At 40.3% G+C, this 26,462-nt stretch overlaps 2 protein-coding genes across 5 annotated transcripts in view; one reads left to right on the top strand and one right to left on the bottom strand.

Annotated features, from left to right (window-relative positions):
- The window catches only part of LOC130838813 (zinc finger protein 568-like), a 37,400-nt gene extending 31,685 nt beyond the window's left edge, over positions 1-5,715 (top strand). For all 3 annotated transcript variants that reach the window (XM_057712444.1, XM_057712443.1, XM_057712445.1), the window contains one exon: positions 477-5,715. In XM_057712444.1, the coding sequence (XP_057568427.1) occupies positions 477-1,915 (1,439 nt within the window). In that variant the 3' untranslated portion in view covers positions 1,916-5,715. The remainder of the gene's footprint in view (positions 1-476) is intronic.
- Positions 1-26,462, bottom strand: part of LOC130838808 (zinc finger protein 14 homolog) — a 71,833-nt gene that overhangs the window by 12,407 nt on the left and 32,964 nt on the right. The window lies entirely within an intron of this gene.

The raw sequence follows: 26,462 nt of genomic DNA, 5'->3' as shown, positions 1-26,462 counted from the left end.
TTTGACAATACTCTAGCTACTGTGTTGGGTATGGAATATTAGGAGGAAGCACGGAGATACATCAGGATAGTGTTTTGTTAATCTTGGTGAAGGATGGCTTTGGACAAGATGATCACTACTAGAAATACTAGTAGAAGTAGTCAAAAACTGGATATATTTGAGGCTAGAGATGAGAGGACTTGCTATTAGATAATGTCCTACTCCTTTAGATTCTCACTTGGTTGGTTCCTGGACATTATATTTTTAACAAGTTCCTTAGCTGATTCTGATTCTCAGAGGAGGTGGTTCTTCACCTTCACAAGCTCCCCTCATTTTCTCTATTCTTATTCCCCAACCCCCTTTTTTTCCTTCAAATTGCAATGCAGTGTTAAGAGCAATTTAAATTATTCACTATTTTTAGTTTGTTGTTTCTACCTTAGAACTTTCCTTTCTCTTGCAACATGAAAATACCCGCTGTTTTCTTTGTTATCTTACAGACTGGGAGTCTAGAAGAGATACCAAGACTGTAACTCTAAAGGAGGACAGCTGTGAAATTCAGTCATTGCAAAGGGAGATAACAAAAAGACATACAGGCTCTAACCTTGAGTGCACTAGAGTCAGAAACAGAGAACTCAGATGCCACTTGGAGAGGCTACAGGAAGAACGTTTCAAACAAGCCATAATAACCTCCAAAGAAAGATTCACTTCCATTCAGCGCACAGATAATAGAGCACCTCAGACAACTCACACTGGAGCAAAATCCTGTGACTCCAAGGAACGTAAGACTTTCAGGAACCAATCACACTCTGGTCAACATGAAAGAAGTCATAATAAGGAAAAAGACTCTAAATGTGGAGAGTGTGGGAAAGCCTTTAATAGTAGGTCAGACTTGATTAAGCATCAGAGAATTCATGAAAGCAAAAAAAGTGATGAAAATAAGAAATGTGCCTTTATTCGTGACTCTCAAATTACTAAATCTAAGAGCACTAATGCTGCTGAGAAACCTCATAAATGTAAGGAATGTGGGAAAGCCTTTCATTCTAACTCACAACTTAGTAAACATCAAAGGATTCATATAGGTGAGAAACCCTTTAAGTGTACAGAGTGTGGAAAGGCATTTCCATCTACCTCACAACTTAATTTACATCAGAGAATTCATACTGATGAGAAATACTATGAATGTAAGGAGTGTGGGAAAGCCTTTACCCGTCCCTCACACCTTCTTCGACATCAGAGAATCCATACTGGTGAGAAACCCCATAAGTGTAAGGAATGTGGGAAAGCTTTTCGTTATGACACACAACTTAGTCTTCATCAGATCATTCATACTGGTGAGAGACGCTATGAATGTAAGGAATGTGGGAAGGTATATAGTTGTGCCTCACAACTGAACCTACATCAAAGAATTCATACTGGTGAGAAACCTCATAAATGTAAGGAATGTGGGAAAGCTTTTATCTCTGATTCACATCTTGTCCGACATCAGAGTGTTCATACTGGTGAGAAGCCATATAAATGTAAGCAATGTGGGAAGTCCTTTCGCCGTGGCTCAGAACTTACCAGACATCAGAGAGCTCACACGGGTGAGAAACCTTATAAATGTAGGGAATGTGAAATGGCCTTTACTTGTAGCACAGAACTTATCCGACATCAAAAAGTGCACACTGGTGAGAGACCCCATAAATGTAAGGAATGTGGGAAGGCTTTTATTCGAAGGTCAGAACTTACTCATCACGAGAGAAGTCATAGTGGTGAAAAGCCCTATGAGTGTAAGGAATGTGGGAAGGCCTTTGGTCGTGGCTCAGAACTTAGTCGACACCAGAAAATTCATACTGGTGAGAAACCCTATGAATGTAAGGAATGTGGGAAAGCTTTTATTCGTGGCTCACACCTTAGTCAACATCAGAGAACTCATACAGGACAGAGGAGTGAATGAAGGCATATGGGAAGCCTCGAAGTTTGACTGACACCTGGAAATTCATAGTAGTAAAACACAAACAAAAACCCCTGTAATTGTAAGGAATGTGGGAAAGTGTTAAGGACAGCAACTTAATATCAGAGTTTATACTATGGATGTGACGCCTTTAAGGGCCAGAACTTAACATTTGTTACTAATGAGAAATCTTATAAATGCTAGGAATTGGGAAAGGTGTATTTGTGTTTCAGAATTTATTAGACATCAGAGTTCAATTGGTGAAAAAGTAAAAAACTCCATGAATATAAGGAAAGTGGGAAGGCTTAGAAAGGCATTGAATTTGTTAAAGACATTAATCATTCTATCTTTTCGCAACATCAAGGGTCTTTAGGCCTTATGGGAAATCAGGAGTCATAAATATACATATATGAAACACCAGTTTGCTTTAGCTAACTAGTTATTCATCTGATAATTTGTATTAAAGGCTACATTGTTAAAAATGGAGATCCTTCCATTCCATTCAGCTCTTGTTAAATATTTGTAAGCTCATTCTCTGAAATTAACCTGAACTGCATCAGAGCGGGAAAGGATGTAACCAATATTTAGTGTTTACTTGACTGCCCCATTATTACTCATTTCTTATAGGGCTAATTACTTAACCAAATTCTCTCATTTATCAATTAGTAATATTAGCACCATATTTCTTAGTAGCATTGTGTACATTGTATCTTTTAGAATAGTGTTTGCCTCGTATTGAAAGTGTGTTAAATAAGAGCTGCTTTAGTCTTACTTTTGTTTTCCTAATTGTGAATTAGAGATATGAGGGGAAGGCCTTATGTGTGCAGTGACTATATGAACATCTTACATGATCTTTCTTTATGGGATGTTAGCTAATTCCTTCTGGAGAAAAATTTTAAAACTGAAGCTTTTCATAGGTTGCTCTTTTCCCCATTAGGGGATTCATGATGTAAAGAACCCCAGTAGAGTAAATGTGGGTTGCTGTGATGTCAGAGGGAAGATTGACATGATTTTTTTTTTTAAGACCTTCCGAAAAACAAGATATATATGCCACGATCTTTGGCCTGTCTTCTAGTGAATTAGGAAATAAAGCCTCAGTCGAAATCCATTTCTCTACAAGGAAATTTAAGATACCTGTATAAATAGTTTTTACATTAAAAAGGAAATCAAGGGCCTTCCCTGGAAGTGGCACAGTGATTAAGAATCCACCTGCCAGTGCAGGGAACATGGATTCAATCCTTGGTCCGGGAAGATCCCACATGCCACAGAGCAATTAAGTCCATTCACCACAACTGCTGAGCCTGTGTGCTGCAACTATTGAAGCCCAAGCATCTAGAGCTCGTGTTCCGCGACAAGAAAAGCCACCACAATGAGAAGCCCGCACATCGCAACGAAGAGTAGCCCCTGCTCACCGCAACTAGAGAAAAGTCTGTGTGCAGCAAGAAGACCCAACACAGCCATAAATAAATAAATAAGTAAATATTTTTAAAAAAGGAAATCAAGGCAACTTCCTGTTAAAATTTGTAGGATGCAACAAAAGCTTTACTCTGAGGGAATTCAACTTGTTTCAATATGTGTAGAAAACAGGGACAATTAAAAGCGAGGATTCATTCTCATGTCATTATACTTAGTGCACTGCCTATTCCTAGTAGGTTCCCAGTAAGCATTTGTTGATCAGAGGAATGAGAGAGTGAATGAATAAGCATCCAGTGCTGGTATGTTGAAGCTCTAACAAAATAAGTGCAAAGCCCAGAAAACAAAAAACACCTTGAAAACTTTTTGAAGTGAAAAAGATTGCACCCTAGAAAGAAGAAACTCGAGCATCATAAGTGATAAAGGGTATGTAACGACAGAAATGAAGGAGATGAAGAAATAAGGCAATACTGTTGTGGCAGACACTGTTGGTTGCCTGTCCACTGGTATTAACCATTCCCCCTTCGCCAGGATTGCCTGCTGTCCACCTAAGTCTAAATGCCAGATATTTGCCCTCCTAATTGCTTTGCATCTGGCCATGTGTGTAATAGTCCTGGCCACAGCAGATCTAAGCAAAAGTCTGTAGGTGAGCTTCAGTTAAATCATTTTTACTAACAAAATAGGAGGAAGTGATCTTCCTATATACAGGATGCGTGTCTCTATGTCTGTGAGATACCTGGAATTATGGCCATTTTGCAACCAGGGGAGGCAAGAAACTGAGATTGGCACAAGTGATAGATTGACATTGTTGAGCTGATGAAAAATTCCAAAGACACAATTCAGAACTGCTGTGGGCATGGATGGGTGTGAAATAAATTCCATGCCTAAGTTTATATTCAACTTTATATATCCAAGTCCTGGAAAAAAATATTTTCATATACATATACACGTTTATTCACTTTTAGTAAGATGAGGAAATGTTTATATTCATCTTTTTATAGTATAGATGAAATTATGGAAGAAGCATTATTTTCTTAAGTATTTTCTTAAACATATGACTGATTTGTTAAGATATAGGAAATGTCTGTTTACATTTACTATCTTACAGTATATGTTTATATTCAATTTTTTTTAGTATGTCTGAAATCCAGGAAAAGTATTTTCCTGAATATAGTAAGAACCAAGAAAAAAACTAAAGAGCTACACCATATAATTCCGCTACTACTAGAGTAACTTACAGAAAAAATCTAACTCTTTAAGCTATAAAGAGTATATCAGCTATGAGGCTAGCATAACCCCTATACCAAATTTGGAAAAGGACAGCATCCAGATCAAATCAGGTATAAAAATAATCCATTGTACTCATGGTATATGACTGTTCCAATTGAAAAGCAAGTCAAATCTAGCAGCCTATTAAAAGAAAATGGTGTGTGTGTGTTGGGGTGGGGGTGTCTAGAATAAAATGGTTCATGACTTGACCTGTCAGATTGTAAAAAATGTGATGTATAAATGTAGTGTTTGCACATTGAAAACCAGGCACTAAAACAATTTATCCACTGAAAGTAGTAAACTGTTAGCATATGCATACGCAGCTGCTGTGAGGTCAGTGCATTGTCCACTTAATCACACCTCATGGCCTGTAGATAGTCACAGCATTAGGAATAATCACCATCCGGTATATTCCACCTTTGCCCCACACTTTAGAAAAATATTACATATTTTAAGTTTAATATAAATATGTATTATGTGACATTAAATCAGTCATAGCTAAGTACCAGTCAACCCATTGGAGCCAATTTATAACAAAAACTTGAGCATTTTTTAAAAGAGGGAAATGATTACTAAATTTTATACTTTCTCTACAATTTCTAACATTTTTTGAGTTATAATAAATATTATAGTTATAATGAATGTTAAGAAATGATTCTTTATAGACTGGTGGTTGCCAAGGGGGAGGGGGATGGAAGAGGGTTGGTTGGGAGTTGGGATTAGCAGATGCAAACCGGTTTATAGAATGGATAACAAGATCCAACTGTATAGCACAGGGAAATATATTCAATATCCTGTGATAAATCATAATGGAAAAGAATATGAAAAATATATATGTACAGCTGAGTCACTTTCCTGTACAGCAGCAATTAACACAACATTGTAATTCAATTATATTTCAATAAAAAATAAATTTTTAAAAATGATTTTTTTGCCTATGTATACGTATGTCTATTTTCAAGACTTGAGAGTTCTATACCAAATTTATGTAACATGTTTTTACCAAAAATGGGAGATACACTGCAAAGATTTAAACAAAACAAAAAAAGAGCTCTCTCTATACCTATTTTCTGAAGTGCCAACATCAAAAGCCTTTTATCTTTTTCTCCATACTCTCTCATATGCACATTGGAGCTTCATTTTGGTGATGGGGGTTCTGGCTGGGAGGGGTGTAGTTTGAATGGGATTGTGCTGACACATTGAAGTACAGCCTCCTTTTCTCACTTGGTAATATACCAGTGGACTTCCTTCCAGCTGAAACCTACAGATGAAGCTAGTTAGCTTTAAATGCTTACATAAAAAAGCACATGAAAAGATGCTCAACATCTCTAATTATTAGAGAAATGCAAATCAAAACTACAATGAGGTATCACCTCACACCAGTCAGAATGGCCATCATCAAAAAGTCTGCAAACAAATGCTGGAGAGGGTGTGGAGAAAAGGGAACCCTCCTACACTGTTGATGGGAATGTAAACTGGTACAACCACTATGGAGAACAGTATGGGGGTTCCTTGAGAAACTAAAAATAGAGCTACCATATAATCCAGCAATCCCACTCCTGGGCATATATCTGGAGAAAACCACAATTTGAAAAGCTCCATGCACCGCAAAGTTCATTGCAGCACTATTTACATTAGCCAGGACATGGAAGCAACCTAAATGTCCACCAACAGAGGAATGGAAAAGAAGATGTTTTATGTATATACAACAGAATATTACTCAGCCATAAAAAATAAAATAATGCCATGGATTCAACATGGATGAGATTGTACTAAGTGAAGTCAGAGAAGCAAATATATCACTTATGTGGAATCTAAAAAAAATGATACAAAAAACTTATTTCTAAAACAAACAGAAACAGACTCAGACTTTAAAAACAAACTTGTGGTTACCAAAGGGGAAAGGTCGGGGGTGGGGGGAATAAATATATATGTTAATATGGGAATAACATATATACACTACTATATATAAAATAATCAACAAGGACCTACCTACTGTATAGTACAGGGAACTCTATTCAATATTCTGTAATAACCTATATGGGAAAAGAATCTGAAAACCAATGGATATATGTATAACTGAATCACTTTGCTGTACCTCTGAAACTAGCACAACATTGTTAACCAACTATACTCCAATATAAAATTTTTTAAAAACTTCTAATGCTTAAAGACAAACCATTATGTTGAGCCTGTTCTACCAGTGAAAGTCCAGGTTTGTTATTTTTACCAATTATTGTACAGTTTTACTGTACATGTATTGTTTCATGTTGTTTTCCTGTGAAGTGAGTAGATTCCTATCAGTTGGATTCCTCGCCTGACAACATAGTGTATTTAAAATGTAGTAGTTGATGCCTTATTTTTTTTTTTATAAAACTTGCCATTAAACTCTACAGGAATTTATATCCATTTTGAACCTAACTTCAACCAGGACTGAACCTTTTTTGTTAAATTGGATGAAAAAACAAATGTGCCAATTTGCATTTTCTTAGCTGTCAGTGAAGTTGAGCATCTACCATACTTAAGAGTCATTTGAATTTTATTTCTGTGAATTGTTTTTTTTAATCTATTCATTTTAATAGGTTAAATAGAGTAGTTTTTAAAGCAATTTGTAGAAATTTTGTTGAGGAGATTGTTTCGTCATATACTTTGTACTTTGTTTTCTTAGTCTAGCATGTATCTTCTTGTTTGTGACAAAAAGTCAAACTTTGTGATTGGCCAGACAGTAAATATTTTAGACTTTGTGGTCTCTACTGCATATAGTCTCTACTGCCTTTGTATTGTGAAAACACGTAATAAACCAGCGGTTCTCGGTAATTTTACCTTCCTTACCCCTAACCCGCAGAGACATTTGTCAATAAAAGGGACATTTTTTTCTTATTGCTATGAAGGAGGTTGCTGCTGGCATTTTGGATGCTGCTAAGCATTCTACCCACCCTACCCTCTACCCCAACAGAATTATCTGGTCCAGAAAGTCACTGGTGCTGAAGTTGAGAAATCCTGACCTGAAGGCAAGTGGGCATGGCTGTATTCCAATAAAACTGTATTCACAAAAACAACAGGCCACATTTGGCTTACCTTTTGTAAGCCCTGTTTTAAATTTTTTAAATTTTGTTGACCCCTGTTTTAAAATATCTTTCTGCTATACAATATCTCGTTTTCTGTTTTGTTTTTTTTTTTTTAGGGATTTTTCCCCCCAAATTTATTCATTTATTCATTCATTCATTCATTTTATTGGCTGTGTTGGGTCTATGTTGCTGTGCGTGAGTTTTCTTTTTAGTTGCCGTGAGTGGGGCTCCTTTTTGCCGTGGCTTCTCTTTTTTGCGGAGCATGGGCTCTAGGCGTGTGGGCTTCAGTAGTTGCAGCACATGGGCTCAACAGTTGTGGCTCACGGGCTGTAAAGCACAGACTCAGTAGTTGTGGCTCATGGGCTTAGTTGCTCTGCAGCATGTGGGATCTTCCTGGAGCAGGGATCAAACCTGTGTCCCCTGCACTGGCAGGTGGATTCTTAACCACTGCCCCATCTAGGAAGCCCTCGTTTTCTGGTTTTGTTCTTAAATTGTCTTTCATCTCATTTTTTCCAAGTTTTCTTTTATGCTTTTAAATCTTCTTGACTAAATAAAATACAAAACAGTAGCAACTACTGGCTAGTAATTAGGCCTCTTATTGTTTGATTAAAATTTTACAAATCTCAGAAATAGGTGAAGTCTTTTCCCTTCAGTCCTGCTTTTCTCCCTGGTTCTGCAGAAGCAATAGGAAACCAACACTTAGGTATACACATACAAACACACAGTATGAGGTACCACCTAAGTAATGCAAGCAGTGATACATCTGTCTTTTTCTTTATTGACATTATTTTAGTAGGATCTAAAACTATTGAGAAATGCCAATCTAATATTTTTACCTGCTGTTGCATTTTTATGCATTATTTACTGATGTCTCTTTACTGATAGAAACAAACAACTGCAGATAAAATCCATTCTATTTTAAGCAGCAATGGATTTAATAAAAGGTATTTTGTAATCTGGAGAATTTTCAGGAGGCCAAGGAATCAGGCCTTTGGACTGCACAATCCAGAAAAAAAAGTAGTAAGAATAGAGGCCCAGATACAGCACAGATGCGCTGATCAAAGAACAGTATATCTGAGTCTTTAACAGTGCTTGAGTGGTGCTGTTTAAGGAAAACTGCTGCTGCTACCTACTGCACATCACCTAGTGTTCTAGGGAATGGATGCTAGAAACTTCCGTTGCTGCCTCAGGAGAACCAGTCACTCCTGCCACTTGATATGCTGCCACCACCCCATTATGCTTGCTTCTTCTACCTCCAGTGTTCAGGTAGTGCCTGGTAGAATCCAGGGAGCTGCATGCCAACTCCCAGCTACAGTGGAGTCCGGGTGAAATATGTGAATTGAAATGAGTAATCACAACTTGGGGGAAGATTAAGGCAGATTCATTCGTATCTAACACTGTCCCATTAAATTTGGTAGAACAAGTACTTTCTCTGACCCTGGATGAAATCATGGGCAGACCACGTATAGAAAGCAAAACATTTGTTTTTAATAAATTATTATTTACAGTAGGCCCTTGTTGGTTGTCTCTTATTTTATATTATTTTATTTTTGGCTGTGTTGGGTCTTCATTGCTGCACGTGGGCTTTCTCTAGTAGTGGTGAGCGGCGGCTGCTCCTCATTGCGGTGAGCAGGTTTCTTATTGCAGTGGCTTCTCTTGTTGCAGAGCACAGGCTCTAGGCGTGAGGGCTTTAGTAGTTGCGGTACATGGGCTCAGTAGTTGTGGCTCGTGGGCTCTAGAGCACAAGTTCAGTAGTAGAGCACAGGCTCAGTAGTTGCGCACAGGCTTAGTGCGAGGCACTATGGGATCTTCCCAGCCCAGGGCTTGAACCGGTGTCCCCTGCATTGGCAGGTGGATTCTTAACCACTGAGCCACCAGGGAAGCCCGGTTGTCTGCTTTAAATATAGCAGTGTGTATATGTCAATCCCAGACTCCCAATCTAGCCCTACTCCCCACACTTTTTGTCTGACTTACTTAAGCATTGTTTACAACTGGGGCTTCTCCTTTCACTTAGCTCAGGTGTTGGAGGGTGGATAAGATGGCAGATGAAGAAGAGACTGGAAAGGCAGAAGCCATCTATGTCATTTTTTCCCCATCTCCCAGCTTACTGTCCTAGTTTCTGATTGTTTCCTTTATGGAGCTTAAATATTGGAGAGTCAAATTCCTATTTGCATGATAACTCATGGTGATCCTGCCACACTGCTCTCTGCACTTGCTGGTTCTCTGCTGGGGTGCTTTAAGTTCTCAGTATATGAAACTGATGACCTATTCAATACTTTTGCATCCCCCCCCTCCTTTTTTTTAAAGTACACCTTTATTTTTTGGCCATGCCATGTGGCATGTGGGTTCTTAGTTCCCCCACCAGGGACTGATCTCGTGCCCCCTGCAAGGAGTCTTAACCCCTGGACTGCCAGGGAAGTCCTGCATTCTTTTTCTGATTTGTGTCTACTTTAGTATTATCAAATTTATCTTTTTCTAAATATTTGTTCTTATCTGTTACTGTGATGAATTACTGAAATTGAGTTTATTAAGTGTTCTCATGATTAAGTTCAGAATATGCATCTTTGCATTTATGAATTTTTGACAAATACTAATCTCTCTTCAGACATTATGTGAAGGAATACATGATGTGACTATCTTATTATTGGTGATGGTAAGTTTAATGACCTGATTAAGGTGGAGTTTTCCAGGTTTCTCCACTGGAAAGAATATTTTTCTCTTTGTAGTTATGTAATATGTAGGAAGATGCTTTTAGATTATTAAAATAATTGTTCTCCATAAAAGGTTTAATATCCATTGATGTTTCTTCATTGAATCATTACTATGATGGTCATATCCTATGATTCTAATCCTTGAGACTTGTTGAAATTTGTTTTATGGTTCAGAATACTTCCAATTTGTATGAAAGTTCTGTGTTTGCTTAAAAAAAATGCCCATCCATCGAATCACTATTCATCAGTTTCTCAGGCTGCTTCTAAAAGGTTGTACCAAGAATTATCAGTTCAAGGACTTCCCTGGTGGTGCAGTGGTTAAGAATCTGCCTGCCAATGCAGCGGACATGGGTTTGAGCCCCAGCGCAGAGCAGATCCCACATGCCTCGGAGCAACGAAGCCCGTGTGCCACAATATGGAACCTGCACTCTAGAGCCCACAAGTCACAACTATTGAGCCCACGTGGCCACAGCTACCAAAGCCCACGTGCCTAGACCCCGTGCTCTGCAACAAGAGAAGCCACCGCACTGAGAAGCCGGCACACTACAACGAACAGTAGCCCCCATTCACCACAACTAGAGAAAGCCCCAGTGCAGCAACGAAGACCCAACACAGCCAAAAATAAAGAATCATCAGTTCAACAAATTAATGTGTAAGTTGTTTAGAACAGATCCTAATTGACCTGGTAACTGTTGAAGATAATACACATACTATCATGTAAATGTTAGCTGCATTTATTACTAATTTCAACAGTCCTAAGTTTTCCATTGTTGTATGGTAAATTCATATCATTTCAGCAGTGTTTTATTGTGGAATGACTCTTGGTTTCAGACCTAGTCTCCGAGGAGAGAAATCCAAAGTGGAAATGTGTTCTTTTGGTTAACATTTGAGAGGAATGCTCCTTTGAGTATGGGTAGAAAACAACAATAACAGTTATCCATAGCCTTCATCGCTTTTAAAGATAATTTAGCACATTGCAGAAAACATTGACAATTACAGTGGGAAGTGTGACATAAAACTAGGAGGGTCCACATAGGATAACTAAACAAGGAACAGAGTGACCAGAGAAAAGAGACTTGGGATTACATACAGTGCTTATTTCTGCTTTCTCCCTTAAAATAACACTCAAGTATAAAATCAGAAGAGCAGGGAGTGAGGGAATTCCCTGGCCATCCAGTGGTTAGGACTTGGTGCTTTCACTGAGTGGCCTGGGTTCAATCCCTGGTCAGGGAACTAAGATCTCACAAGCTGCAAGACATGGCCCCCCACCAAAAAAAAAGTGAGGTGGGAGATAGATGGGCTCCTGGGCTGGACAGCTGGTGTTTGTCAAGTGGAGTAAAACTGAAGCTTTGTTCTCACCCAGACACTCTAAGGACAAAGCTAGTGGCAGAAGCTGAGCTCTGCTGAAGTAAAGAGATAAAATGACCACCCCTGAGGTCAAGGAAAACTTCCCTATCTGCACATGCGCAGGAAGCCTCCTTGGGGTCAAAAAGGGAGGGGGCACCACCCTATAATAAGTGTGGACATGTACCCATAGGCCTCTGCGGTGGGATCCATCTTAGCAGAAAGTTGTGCACACATCTTTGGGAGGGTCCTAGGACCAGTCAGGTGTGAAAAAAGAAACAAGATAATTGGCCAAACGTAAACAAAGACCGGGAAGGACTGTCCTATATAAGTGATTTAAATCACCTCTTTACTGTGCTTCTAGTTCAGGATGCCTGAACTCCTCTGGGTGTGTATCTCTGCCTAGTTTCTGACTTACTGTACTCCTTCTCATTAGAGAGGACACCCATACTCTTTCTCTCGGTGTGTGTTTTTCTGCCTTGCTTGTCTTAAATAAACTGTTTCTCTGTGTGCTCTCCCATACATTGTGCTGTGCCTCTAATAGTAAACTTTGTACCTGTTTTTACAGTTTTTGCCAAACATTCTTGCTTTCAAATGGGGGAAAGAGCTAGGGCCACTTTGCTTCTAGCCTCTAGCCCCTAGTGGTCTAGCAGTTAGAATTCCTGGGTTTTCATCCAGGCTACCCAGTTTCAGTTCCTGGGCAGGGAATTAAGATCTCTCTTCAGGACCGCTCACTGCTGTCTCTCTGAGATCAAGAGGATGGATGAAAGGGGAATTAACAAAAAAATTACAGATTTTTAGAAGATGGAAAGCACGTGGGAAAATATCAACTGATACCACAACCTTGGGAGCTTAATGAAGGAGTCTTAAAGAGAAACTCAAAGTCAGATTTTGTACCCAAAATACCAGAAAGGCCCCCAGCAATCGCATGGCAGCAATAATGGTGACATCAGAGGCAGTTGGGACAAGGCCAAAAATTTCAAGGGAGGAAAAACTTTCTCTCTGACCAGAGGAACTGTGTTTCCAAAAACACGTGGGGATTCCGGTTGCTTTCTTTCTCTATATATCCTTTTACTGCGTGGCCCTAGAGGTTCACAAGAAATGCATGGCAAAACAGAAAAGTTGTCTCACCTACCACAGGGCAGGGAGGAGGGGTCTCTGAGTAAAAATATCCAAATGAAAATTTTAGAACTGGAAACTATAACTCACATATTCACCATATGGGCTCAATATCAGAATGAAGATGATAGAGGAAAGATGAAGTGAAGTTGATTAATGAAACTATTCTAATCTGTTTAACAAATAAAGATCAGGAACTTCTGGTTTTGGTGCTGACATGTGAAGTGCCTGGAAGTCATCACACATCTCAAAACAAGAAAAGGCTGGACAAGTTTAAAAAAAAAACTTCTCTTTGACACATCAGAAAACAGGTTGCAGGGCAATCCACTATCCTGAGATCTAGAGAGACAGGCAAACTCAGACACAGTCAAGATCCGTTTACCTGAATCAGAGCAGACTTCAGAATAAACACTATCAGGATTAAAGAGGAGCACAACATAATGATAAAGGGGCAGTTTCCAAGAAGATAGGCTTAAATGTATGCACTTGACAACAGAACATCAAAATACATGAGGCAAACACTGATAGAACTGCAAGGAAAAATAGGCAAATCCTCTAGTTATAGTTGCAGACTTCACTGATCTATCAGTTACTGACAGGAGAAACAGGTAGAAAATCAGTAAGGATACAGTTGACCTTAACAGCATTACTGTCCATTCAACTTGATTGAAATCATTTTTTTAGTTTTGAGGTTTTTGTTTTGCGATAACTGACATGCAGCACAAGTTTAAGGTGTACAGCATAGTGACTTGACATACTATCCTGTGAAGTGATTACCCCAATAAGGTTAGTTAAATCCATCACCTTGTATAGTTATCAAGTTTTCCTTGTGAGCACTTTTAGTATTTACTCACAGCAACTTCCAAATGAACAATACAGCTGTGTTAACTACAATCATGTTGTACATTACATGCCCAGTATTTATCTTATAATTGGAAGTTTGTATCTTTATAGTGTACTCCATCCAACAAACAGAAAAGATGTTCCTGTGCTCCCCAGGAACATTCCCCAAGGTAGACTACATTATTGGCTATAAGACACATCTTAACAATTTAAAATAGAAGTCATACAGGGACTTCCCTGGTGGTGGAGTGGTTAAGAATCTGCCTGCCAATGCAGGGGACACAGGTTCAATCCATGGGCCGGGAAGATCCTACATGCTGTGGAGCAACTAAGCCCATGAGCCACAACTACTGAGCCTGAGCTCTAGAGCCTGCGAGCCACAACTACTGAGCCCATATGCTGCAACAACTGAAGCCCTCGCACCTAGAGCTGCAACTACTGAAGCACGCACACCTAGAGCCTGTGCTCCACAACAAGAGAAGCCACTGCACTGAGAAGCCCGGGCACTGCAACGAAGAGTAGCCCCCGCTCGCCACAACTAGAGAAAGCCTGTGTGCAGCAATGAAGACCCAATGCAGCCAATATAAATAATAAATTTATATATTAAGAAAAAGAAATCATACAAGTATATTATCAGACCTCAATGGAATTAAACTAGGAATTGGGGACTTCCCTGGTGGCACAGTGGATAAAACCCCACACTCCCAATGCAGGGGGCCCAGGTTCGATTCCTGTTCAGGGAACTAGATCCCACATGCGAGCTGCAACTAAGAAGCCGGTGCAACCAAATAAACAAACAAACAAACAAACTAGGAACTGGAAAGCTAGCTAGAAAAAAAATCTCCAAATACATGGGAATTTAACACAATTCTTTATAACAGATGGATGAAAGAAGTCTCAAGAGACATTTTTAATATTTTAAACTAAAGAAAAAAAAAACCGTAGTAAGCTGAAAAATGCCCACCACCCGCAATACCTACATCCTAATACCTAAACCTGTGACTGTCACATTATTTGGGAAAAACATCTTTGTAGATGTGATTAGGTTACAGATCTTGAAATGGAGAGATTATCCTGGTTTATCTGATTGGGCCCTAAAAAGGAGGAAGAGGGAGATTTGACACACACACAAGAAAAGGTAATATGAAGACAGAGTCAAGGTATATTTGAAAATGTCAGCCCCGAGGGCTAAAGTGAAATGACCCAAAGGAATTACAGCAATTACCAGAAGCTGGAAAAGGCAAAGAATAGTTCTTTCCCTAGAACCCCTGGAAGAAGCATGACACTTGATCCTTGACTTCAGCCCAATTATTCTGATTTCAGACTTCTAGCCTCCAGAACTGAGAGAATAAGTTACTGTTGTTTTGAGCCACTGAGTGTGTGGTAATAAGTAAAAATAGTGCTTAGAGGGAAATTTATGGCATCACATGCATATGTTATAGAAGACAGGTATAGACTCAAGAACCTAAGCTTCCACTGTAGAAAAGTAGAGAAGAGTAATTTCAACCTAAAGCAAGTAAGAGAAAAAAAAAATTTAGAGCATAAATCATTGAAATTGAAAACAAAATAGAATCAATGAAAGCAAAAGCTATTGAAAATATTAATAAAATTGATAAATCTCTAGCCAAGGCAAAAGAAAAAAAAATACCAATCACCAATATCAGAAATGAAAGAGGGGTCATCCATACTGATCCCATACACATTAAGAGAATAATATGGAAGTATTCTGAACAACTCTATGTCCACAGCTTTGATAATTTAGATGAAAGGGACCAATTCCTTGAAGACACAAACCATCAAAACTCATGCAAGGAGGTATAGATAACCAAGTAACCCTTTATATTGAAGAAATTGAACTAGTAATTAATAACCCCCTAAGAAGAAAGACGAGGCACAGATGTTTTCAACAGAGAGTGCTACGAAACACTTAAGGAAGAAATAATACCAGTTTCCACAATCTCTTCCAGATAATGGAAGCATGAGAGAACACTAATAATTCATTCTATGAGGCCAAAATTATCTTAATACCAAAACCAAATAAAAAGAAAACTACAGACAAGTCTCTCATGAACATAGATGCAAAAAAATCTCACAAAAATATCAGCAAAAACAATGTATTAAAAGAATTATACACCATGATCAAGTGTGATTTATTCCACCTATTCAAGGCTGTCAACATTAAGAAAAAAGTTAATGTAATCCACCGCATCAGATGAAAGAGAGCACGTGATTATATCAGTGACACAAAAAGCTTTTGACAAAATCCAAAATCCATTCACGATAAAATAATTCCCAGATAATTAGGAGAAGAGGAGAACTTCCTCACCTTGATGAAGAGCATTTACCAAAACCCTACAGCTAACATCATACTTAATGGTGAGAAACTGGATGCTTTCCTCCTACGATCAGGAACAAGACAAGCATATCCTCTTTAACTATGCCTATTCAATATCAGACTGGAAGTCCTAACTAGTTCAGTAAGACAAGAAAATGAAACAAAACGTGTACAGATTGTAAGGAAGAAATAAAACTTTCTTTGGTCATAGATGGCACAATAGTCTATGTAATTCCAAAGGATCAACAAAAAATTCCTGGAACTAACATGAAAGGATAACAAGGTTACAGGATACCAAGTCAACTGCTTTCCTATATACCAGTAATGAACAACTGGAATTTGAAATTTAAAGATGCAGCACCATTTATATTAGCATAAAAATAGTTAGGTATAAATCTGTCGAGAGTTTAGCTAAGCTACTCATAGTATTGCTGTCTTGGCATCCATTTTGTTTGGCCAAGCAGCCTGCAGAGACCTTAAACTGACACTAGCCCCATCATGCAAGCACATGCCCTAGATAACAGTCTGCAGTGTCACTAGTAAATGTAAGTTCCTGATATGACTTCCTCAATACTTTTGTGATCAACTATCTCTCCTGCCTTCCAGCACCTTTTTAAGCACCCCTTAGTCTTCTGCAGCCCCGGTGGGGCTTATCAAAACTCTCCTCTGGTTTGAATTGGCCAATCCAGCCTTAGCCCAGGAACCCTGAAGTCCTCCATCATGACCCTAATAAAGTTATGTGCCCCAGGTCCTGTCTCTGTCTGCACTCTGCCTTGACCTCCTCCGATGTCCCCTTGATGCACGCTGGGTACTTTCTCCAGGACCTGTGAGTAAACTTCCCCATTTCAACTTCTCTGGTGGTCCATTGTTGAATCATAGGTCACTATCTGGCCCTGTGCTACACTTAAGTATTAATTTGACAGAGTGATAGCACAATGTAAGACAATATATATATAGCATCTATATGTGAAAGACTACAAAACTCTGATGAAATAAATCAAAGGTCTAAGTAAATGTAGAGAAAATCCAAGTTCATAAATTTGAACACTGAATATTGTGAAGAACTCAACTGTTACAGACTTGATCTGTAGATTCAATACAATTCTCAATCAAAATGCCAGGAATTTTGTAGATATCAAAATTATTCTAAAGTTTATGGAAAAGTAATACCCCCAGAATAACCAACACAATACTAAAGAGGAAGAACAAATTTGCATGGCTCACATTACATATTTTCAAGACTTATTCTAAAGCTACAGTAAAGACCACATGGTATTTGAGAAAGAATAGACATATCAAGTGAACAGAATAGAAAGCACAGATACAGACCCATACACATACAGTCAACAGATCTTTGACAAAAAAGCAAAGGCAATTTAGTAAAGAAAAGATAGTCTTTAAAAAATGGTTTTGGAACAATTGGATGTACATCTTTTAAAAGAGAACCTAGGGACTTACCTGGCAGCACAGCGGTTAAGAATCTGCCTGACGATGCAAGGGACACAGGTTTGATCCCCGGTCTGGGAAGATCCCACATGCCACGGAGCAACTAAGCCCGTGTGCCACAACTACTGAGCCTGTGCTCTAGAGCCCACAAGCTACAACTACTAAGTCTGCATGCCACAACTACTGAAGCCCACTCGCCTAGAGCCCATGCTCTGCAACAAGAGAGACCACTGCAATGACAAGCCTGTGTACCGCAGCAAAGAATAGTCCCTGCTCGCCGTAACAGCAGAGACCCAACACAGCCAGAAAAGAATAAACGAAAACATCACACTAAATCAGAGAAAGATTATTATATGATATCACTTATACGTGGAATCTACAAAATATTGGGTTGGCCAAAAGGTTTATTCAGAAAACCTGAACAAACCTTTTGGCCAACTGAATTTAAATGAATTTATCTACAAAACCAACAGATTCAGGCATAGAAAACAAACTTATGGTTACAAAGGGGGAAGAGAAGTGGGGAGAGGGATAAATTAGGAGTATGGAATTAACAGATATACACTACTATATATAAAATAGACACACAACAAGGATTTACACAGGGAACTATATGCAGTATCTTGTAATAACCTGTAATGGAAAATATGAATATAACTGAATCACTTTGCTGTACACCTGAAACACGATATTGTAAGAAACATATTGGTTCTCTTTAACAAATGCAGTTGAGAGAATCCTCAATTTATTTGAAGCATTAAAATCACACTTTAATTCTAAAGAAAAGGTTCTCCCAAGTTTGTTGGCTTTTAAAATAATCTATTGAGTAAATCTTACTTTTTCAAAGTTTTTAATATCTTTGTGATGGTTAATTTTGTGCATCAATATGGCTGGACCATGGTGCCGAGATATTTTGTCAAACATCCTGGGTCTGCTGGATCACATGGTCCACGTGGCAGAGCAACTTGCATGATAGCCTGGACCTGTTGCAGAGCCTTCTCTTGTTCTGGGCCCCACTTAAAACTACCAGATTTAATAGAACTACCATATAACCCAACAATCCCACTACTGGGCATATATCCTGAGAAATCCATAATTCAAAAAGATGCATGTACCACAATGTTCATTGCAGCTCTATTTACAATAGCCAGGACATGGAAGCAACCCAAATGCCCACCAACAGATGAATGGATAAAGATGTGGCATATACATACAATGGAATATTACTCAGCCATAAAAAGGAATGACATTGAGTTTATTTGTAGTGAGGTGGATGGAGCTAGAGTCTATCATACAGAGTGAACTAAGCCAGAAAAAGAAAAACAAATACCATACACTAACATTTATATATGGAATTTAAAAAAATGGTACTGATGAAACCAGTGGCAGGTCAAGAATAAAGATGTAGATGTAGCGAGCGGACTTGAGGACACAAGCGGTGGGGTGGGGGGGGGAAGGGGGCAGTGCAGAAGGGGAAGCTAGGACAAAGTGAGAGAGTAGCATTGACATATATACACTACCGAATGTAAAATAGATAGCTAGTGGGAAGCTGCTACATAGCACAGGGAGGTCAACTCAATGGGTGATGACGTAGAGAGGTAAGATAGGGAGGGTGCAAGGGAGGCTCAAGAGGGAGGGGATATGGGGATATATGTATAAATACAGCTGATTCACTTTGTTGTACAGCAGAAACTGACACAACAGTGTAAAGCAATTATATTCCAATAAAGATCTGAAAAAAGTGTTCATAAAATAAAATGAAATAGCAGAAAATAAGTAAGAAAAATGAAACTACCAGATTTTTCAGGTCACCTGATAAATGGGCCAGAGCAGCGCACTGCTGGGCTGCAAGCCTTGTAGTTGCCCAGCCTTGAGACCAAAGAAAGCCTGGAGATAGCAACAGAGACAGCAATGGTTTCTTGGACAGGGGATCTTACAGACGGCAGGCAGGATATGGCAGCAATCTTCACTACTCAGGAGAGAAGGAGGCTACCATTTATACAGGGAATTGTCATCGGGTTAGCTCATCAGTTACCAGGGAAACCAGCAGCTGGGGCACGTCTCTCAAAGCCCCTCAGATTAACAACTACGATGAGCGCAGATGTTTCTGAGAGTTTCGGGGGCTGGCTTGGCTGGGAGAGGGCTGGAAGAACTGGAAAAACGTGACTTAACCTCACTCATTCTTTAAGACTGATTCTTATGACTCTCCCTTGTGATCCCGATTAACAACTAAGGTGGGCGTTCCCCAGGACGTCACAGATCACCAAGTAACGAAATTCTTTGTTCTGATGAATATCACAAACGTTTCTAAAGAAACAATCAATCCTAACCATCAACCCTAATAATCAATCCTAAGGTGGAGGCTGTAATTAACTCTCCTCTGAAGGTATATAACTTGCTCATGTATGACCCCTTTGCGGGTCTCTCCACCCTCTTCTGGTGTCTGTGCCAGAAGCTGCTGTACTCTCCTCTTAAACTGTTATTCTGTGGCTTAAACCTAAGCGGCAGCTTGTTATTGATCCCGAGGAAAAATTCTTTTTCTTCAGGGATCACAAATCCACTCCCTAGACGGATTCTACGGCAACATTTCCCTTTAATAAACCAGGAGATGCAGCCATTCCAGCCTGGGGGTTAGAACCATCACTAGCTGAGGCAAGTACATTCATGTGAGTAGGGTGCAGGTGAAGAAGGGACTGATCGAGCAGGGGCTGCAAAAAGAGCAAGAGAACAGCCATCTTGAGTGACCTGAGCAAACACTCCACCCCTACATACCCTACACAACCCTTACAATTTTGGTCCACCCCTCTTCCGAGATATCCCTGGGAGTCAGGTATGTAGACGTGCACTGCAACCAAATACCACAAATGCAATACAGACAACAGCAGCTAAGGAGTATCAAGAGTCCAAGAGGCAGACAACTTTGTAGCCAGACACTTATCGGGTCAATTTTTCAAGGAAGTCCAGAGGAGGATGCCAACAGCCTCTCACTGTAGACCTAGCAATCAGACTCATTTCACAGTGAGGCCACCACTGTTGCCCAGTCCACGAACAGATTCCCTCCCCTTCAGGGACAAAATGTAAGGTGTTTAACAGGCACAACACAGGGAAGATGGTGACCATTAAGCAAAATACAAGCAAAATACACGTAACAGCATTCTGAGATAATATCACCCCTGCCTGTGGTTTTCGTCCAGGCCTGCAGTACCATTCCGCCGGTCCACCCTCAGCCCCACAGCCGGTGCCGAACACTGGAGAGGTGGTGCACCAACCAACCGCGCGCACAGGGTTAATATGATGGTGCCCTTCTCCAGTAAGGGGCCTGGATTAATTACCTTAGTAGTCTTAGGTTGGCCCGGTAGGATCCAGGTGAAATGTCAGTCCCTTTCTGATCCTATCCACCAGGGGGCGGCAAACCCAAATCACTGGGGACTCACCTGCCAGTCCCAGGGCCATTTTATAATGTGTTCCCTGGTGGTAGATGCTGTGGCAAGGCCAAAAGTGATTTATTGTCCTTAACGATAGTTGGCAACAGTCCTTCCTTCGCCAACAGTTGAACTCAGATTGTGCTGTGTGTCTCTGGGTTAATATGGCTTAAGCACTGGGACAATTGCTCCTGGGATATTGTTATAGTTCGTAGGGCTTGAGGTAGCCTCTGGTCCACATGTTGAGAGTGTGGGTTTCCGTCTCAGTTGTTAAGGAGTCCATTTATCCTTTCCATTAGCCTGGCAGCAGTGGGGTTGTAGGGCAGGTGGAGATGCCAGCGTATGTCATTTTTATCAGCCCATTCCTGAACATCATGGCTGGTAAAGTGGATTCCTTGGTTGCTATTGATGTCCATGGGGGTCCTATATGTTGCACGCAGCTGTTCTAGACCCCAAATAGTGGTTTTATGGGTTGCTAGATGACTCAGGCAGGTCTTTTGTAATGCTTTCCACCTGCTGCAATGCATTGTAGGCTGCGTATAGCTGTTTTCCCATTATACTATATCATTGCTCTGCCCTCGTCCATAGCTGGGACCAGAAGCCCAAGGTTACTATTATTTTGCCATTGCCACAGGCCCCAACCAAACGCTTCCCGGTAACTGGCCATGTCCAATTCACAAGCCTATTCCTGAGGTAATATCCCTAAAGCCTGAGTTTGTAATTTCTTACAGGTGAGGTCGGGAGGTATGCTTGTCTTTCGTAGATAATCCAGGTCCTTGTGTTGTATCTGTCTTCATCAGCCACCCACATGCAGTCAGATAAGCCACAAGCATGGGGCTGCTACTTTTTTTTTAAGCTCTTTATTGGAATATAATTGCTTTACACTCTTGTGCCAGTTTTTGCTGTACAACAGTGAATCAGCTGTATTTATACATATATCGCCATATCCCCTCCTTCCCACAACTCCTTACCGCCCTCCCTATCTCAGCCCTCTAAGTCATCACCCATTACTGAGTTGATCTCCCTGTGTTATGCAACAGCTTCCCACTAGCCACCTATTTTACATTTGGTAGTGTATATATCTCAATGCTACTCTCTCACTTCATTCCAGCTTCCTCTTCACCCCCCACCCTGTGTCCTCAAGTCAGTTCTCTACATCTGCATCTTTATTCTCTTCTCTGTATCGTTCCAATTGTAGTAAATGTGCTACTGAAGCGAGTGTGGGACTGCTACTTTTAAACTGTAAAGAGACTCTGAGGTTAACCAGATATCATTGATACAATGGAAGAGAAAGACATCTCTTATGATGGTCAGCTGCCACAGGGCCCCTACATGCTAGTGGACAGCCCCTCGGGATTATTCCTACAACTTTCTGTTCCCCGTCTTTATATCCCAACCTCTTGGGGCTCATGGGAATTTCCTCGGCCTCCTGGCTGGCTGGCCATTTGTGGGGCTGCACCCCACAGAAATGCAAGCATTGTAGTTGCCCAGCTTCCAGATGGAAGAAAGAGACTAGAGATGGCGACAGACACATCAGTGGTTTATTGGGCAAGAGGATCTTACATACCTGAAGCAAGGTCCCGGAGTGACACCCCACCGTGTGCGTCAGACAGCGAGCAAGACAGGGCAACCGTCTTTACTGCTCAGGGGAGAAGGAAGCTACCATTTATACGGGGACTGATGTCAGCTTGGCTCATCAGTTACCAGGGAAACCAGCAGCTGGGGCACGTCTCTCACAGCCCCTCAGATTAACAACCGTCATGAGGGCAGATGTTTCCCTTTAATAAACTAGCAGGTGGAGCCATTCTGGCCTGAGGATTAGAACGATCACTAGCCGGGGCAGGGGACAAGCACATTCACACGAGTAGGGTGCAGGTGAAGAAGGGTCGAGCAGGGGATGCACAAAGAACAAGAGAACAGCCATCTTGAATGACTTGACCATACACAGCTCATTCTGACAGGCTATTATTAAAAAGACAACAAATAACAAGTGTTGGCAAGAATGTCGAGAAAAGGGAATCCTGAGGGTGGGAATGTAAATTGGTGCAGCCACTCTGGAAAACCGTATGAAGATTCCTGAAAAAATTAAAATAGAACTAGTATTTTATGGGTATATATCTGAGGAAAATGAAAACACTAATTTGAAAAGATACATGCACCCCAATGTTCTTTGCAGCAGCAAAGACATGGAAGCAACCTAAATACCCATCAGCAGATGAATGGATAAAGATGTGATAATTATATGTAATGGAATATTAGCCATTAAAAAGAACGCAATTTTGCCATTTGCAGCAACATGGATAGACCTGGATAGTATTATGCCAAGAGAAATAAGTCTGACAAAGAAAGACCAATACTTTATTATTTCCATTATATGTGGAACCCAAAAAAGCAAAACAGATGAACAAGCATAACCAAACAGAAACAGATTTCTAGATACAGAGAAGAAACAGAGGGGAGGGGTTGGGGGGAGTAGAGAAATGGGTGAGGGAGATTAAGGGGCACGGACTTCCAGTTGAAAAGTAAATGAGTCACAGGTATGAAATGTACATTGTGGGAAATATAGTTAATAACTATGTAATATCTTTGTATGGTGACATATAACTAGTCTTATCATGGTGATAATTTTGAAATATATAGAAATACCAAATCATTGTGCTGTGAAACAGGAACTAACATAGTGTCGTAGGCCAAGTATAATTCAAAAACAAAGAAACAAATATATTCATGGAAAAGGAGATCTGATTTGTGGTTATCAGAGGTGGGAGTGGGTGTGGGGGAGGGGCAACTAGATGAAGGTAGTAAAAAGGTAGAAACTTCCAGTCATAAGATAAATAACTAGTAGGGACACAATGTACAACATGCTAAATACCATTAATGGATAAAGAAGATGTGGCACATATATACAATGGAATATTACTGAGCCATAGAAAGCAATGAAATTGAGTTATTTGTAATGAAGTGGATAGACCTAGAGACTGTCATACAGAGAGAAGTAGGACAGAAAGAGAAAAACAAATACCGTATGCTAACTCATATATATGGAATTTAAAAAAATGGTACTGATGAACTCAGTGACAGGGCAAGAATAAAGATGCAGATGTAGAGAATGGACTGGAGGACACAGGCTTGGGGGGGCAGGCGAAGGGGAAGCTGGGATGAAGTGAGAGAGTAGCATTGACATATATACACTACCAACTGTAAAATAGATATCTAGTGGGAATTTGCTGCATAGCAAAGGGAGATCAACTCGATGATGGGTGATGACTTAGAGGGCCAGGATGGGGGGGGGGAGGGAGTCTCGGGAGGGAGGGGATATGGGGATATATATATAAATACAGCTGATTCACTTTGGTGTACCTCAAAAACTGGCACAAGAGTGTAAAGCAATTATATTGCAATGAAGAACTTAAAATAAATAAACATAAACAAATACCATTAACACTGTTGTATGCTATATACGAAAGTTGTTAAAGAAGTAAATCATGAGTTCTTTCTCATCACAAGTAAAAATATTTTTTTTTGTTTCTTTTTTTGTATCTATATGAGATGATGGATGTTCACTAAACTTATTGTGGTAATCATTTCATTATAGATGTAAGTCAGATCATTATGCTGTACACCTTAAACTTATCCAGTGCTGCATGTCAATTATATCTCAATAAAAGTGGAAAAAAATAACAGTACTTTGTTCTTTACTGAACTTGGGAGATTTCCTGATATGACTCATTCAATTAAAAAAAAATTATGGTTACCAAAGGGAAAACATGTGGGGAGGGATAAATTAGGAGCTTGGGACTAACATACACACACTACTATATCTAAAATATGTAACCAACAAGGACCTATTGTATAGCACAGGGAACTCTATTCAATATTCTATAATAACCTACATGGGTAAAGAATCTGAAAAAGAATGAATGTACATATGTATAACTGAATCACTTTGCTGTACACCTGAAATTAATACAACATTGTAAATCAACTATACTCCAGCAAAATTTAAAAAATTAAAAATAAAAAAATTAGGGACTTCCCTGGTGGTGCAGTGGTTAAGAATCCACTTGCCAATGCAGCACATGCTGCAGAGCAACTAAGCCCATGCGGCACAACTACTGAGCCTGCTCTCTAGAGCCTCGAGCCACAACTACTGAAGTCCAAGTGCCTAGAGCCAGTGCTCCGCAACAAGAGAAGCCACCGCAATAAGAAGCCCGGGCAAGGCAATGAAGAATAACCCCTCCTGTTCACAACTACAGAAAGCCTGTGAGCAGCAATGAAGACCCAACACAGCCAAAACATACAAACAAAAAACATTAAAATGAGGTATTTCACCATTCTGTCTTCCAGGTCACTTACTTGCCCTTCTGCCTCAGTTAATCTTCTATTGGTTCCTTCTAGTGTAGTTTTCATTTCAGTTATGGTGTTGCATATCTCTGTTTGTTTGTTCTTTAATTCTTCTAGGTCTTTGGTAAACTTTTCTTGCAACTTTTCGATCTTTGCATCCAGTCTTTTTTCGAAGTCCTGCATCATCTTCACCATCATTCTTCTGAATTCTTTTTCCAGAAGAGTGCCTATGTCCTCTTCATTTAGTTGTTTTTCTGATGTTTTATCTTGTCCCTTCTTCTGGTATAAAGTCTTTTGCCTTTTCATTTTCTCTGTCTTTCTGTGGCTGTGATTTTCAGTTCCACAAGATGAAATACTGTGGATACTGCTTGATTCTGCTGTCTGCCCTCTTGTGGAGGAAGCTGTCTAGGAGGTTCCTGGGTGCTTCCTGATGGGAGGGACTGATGGTGGGTTGGGCTGGGTGGGCGGAGCTCAGTAAAACATTAATCTGATTTGGTGGGTGGAGCTCAGTGACACTTTAATCTGCTTGTCTGCCAATGGGTGCGGCTGTTTTCCCACCCTGGTTGTCCTTTGGCCAGAGGCGACCCAGCGCTGGGGCTTACAGGCTCTTTGGTGGGGCTAATGGTGGACTCTGGGAGGGCTCACGCCAATGAGCACTTCTCAGAACCCCTGCCGCCAATGCCCCTGTCTCCTCAGTGAGCCACAGCTGCCCCCCCACCTCTGCAGGCAACCCTCCAACACCAGCAGGTAGGTCTGGTTCAGTCTCCTATGCGGTCACTGCTCCTTCCCCCGGGTCCTGGTGAGCACACTTTTTTGTGTGCCCTCCAAGAGTGGCATCTCTGTTTCCCCCAGTCCTGTGGAGGTCCTGCAATCAAATCCCACTGGCTTTCAAAGTCTGGTTCTCTGGGGATTCCTCCTCCCATTGCTGGACCCCCAGGTTAGGAAGCCTGACGTGGGGCTCAGAACCCTCTGTGGTATAACTGTTCTCCAGCTTGTGAGTCACCCACCCAGCATTTATGGGATTCGATTTTAACACGATTGCACCCCTCCTACCGTCTCATCGTGGCTTCTCCTTTGTCTCTGGATGTGGGGTGGGTTTTTTTGGTGAGTTCCAGTGTCTTTCTGTGGATGATTGTTCAGCAGTTAGTTGTAATTCTGGTGCTCTCGCAAGAGGGAGTGAGTGCACGTCCTCCTACTCCACCATCTTGATTTGTCTCTCAAAATGAGGTATTTCAA

Source organism: Hippopotamus amphibius, chromosome 16 (genome assembly GCF_030028045.1).
Source record: "Hippopotamus amphibius kiboko isolate mHipAmp2 chromosome 16, mHipAmp2.hap2, whole genome shotgun sequence".
Lineage (NCBI taxonomy): Eukaryota > Metazoa > Chordata > Mammalia > Artiodactyla > Hippopotamidae > Hippopotamus > Hippopotamus amphibius.
This window is presented reverse-complemented; position numbering and strand designations above follow the sequence as displayed.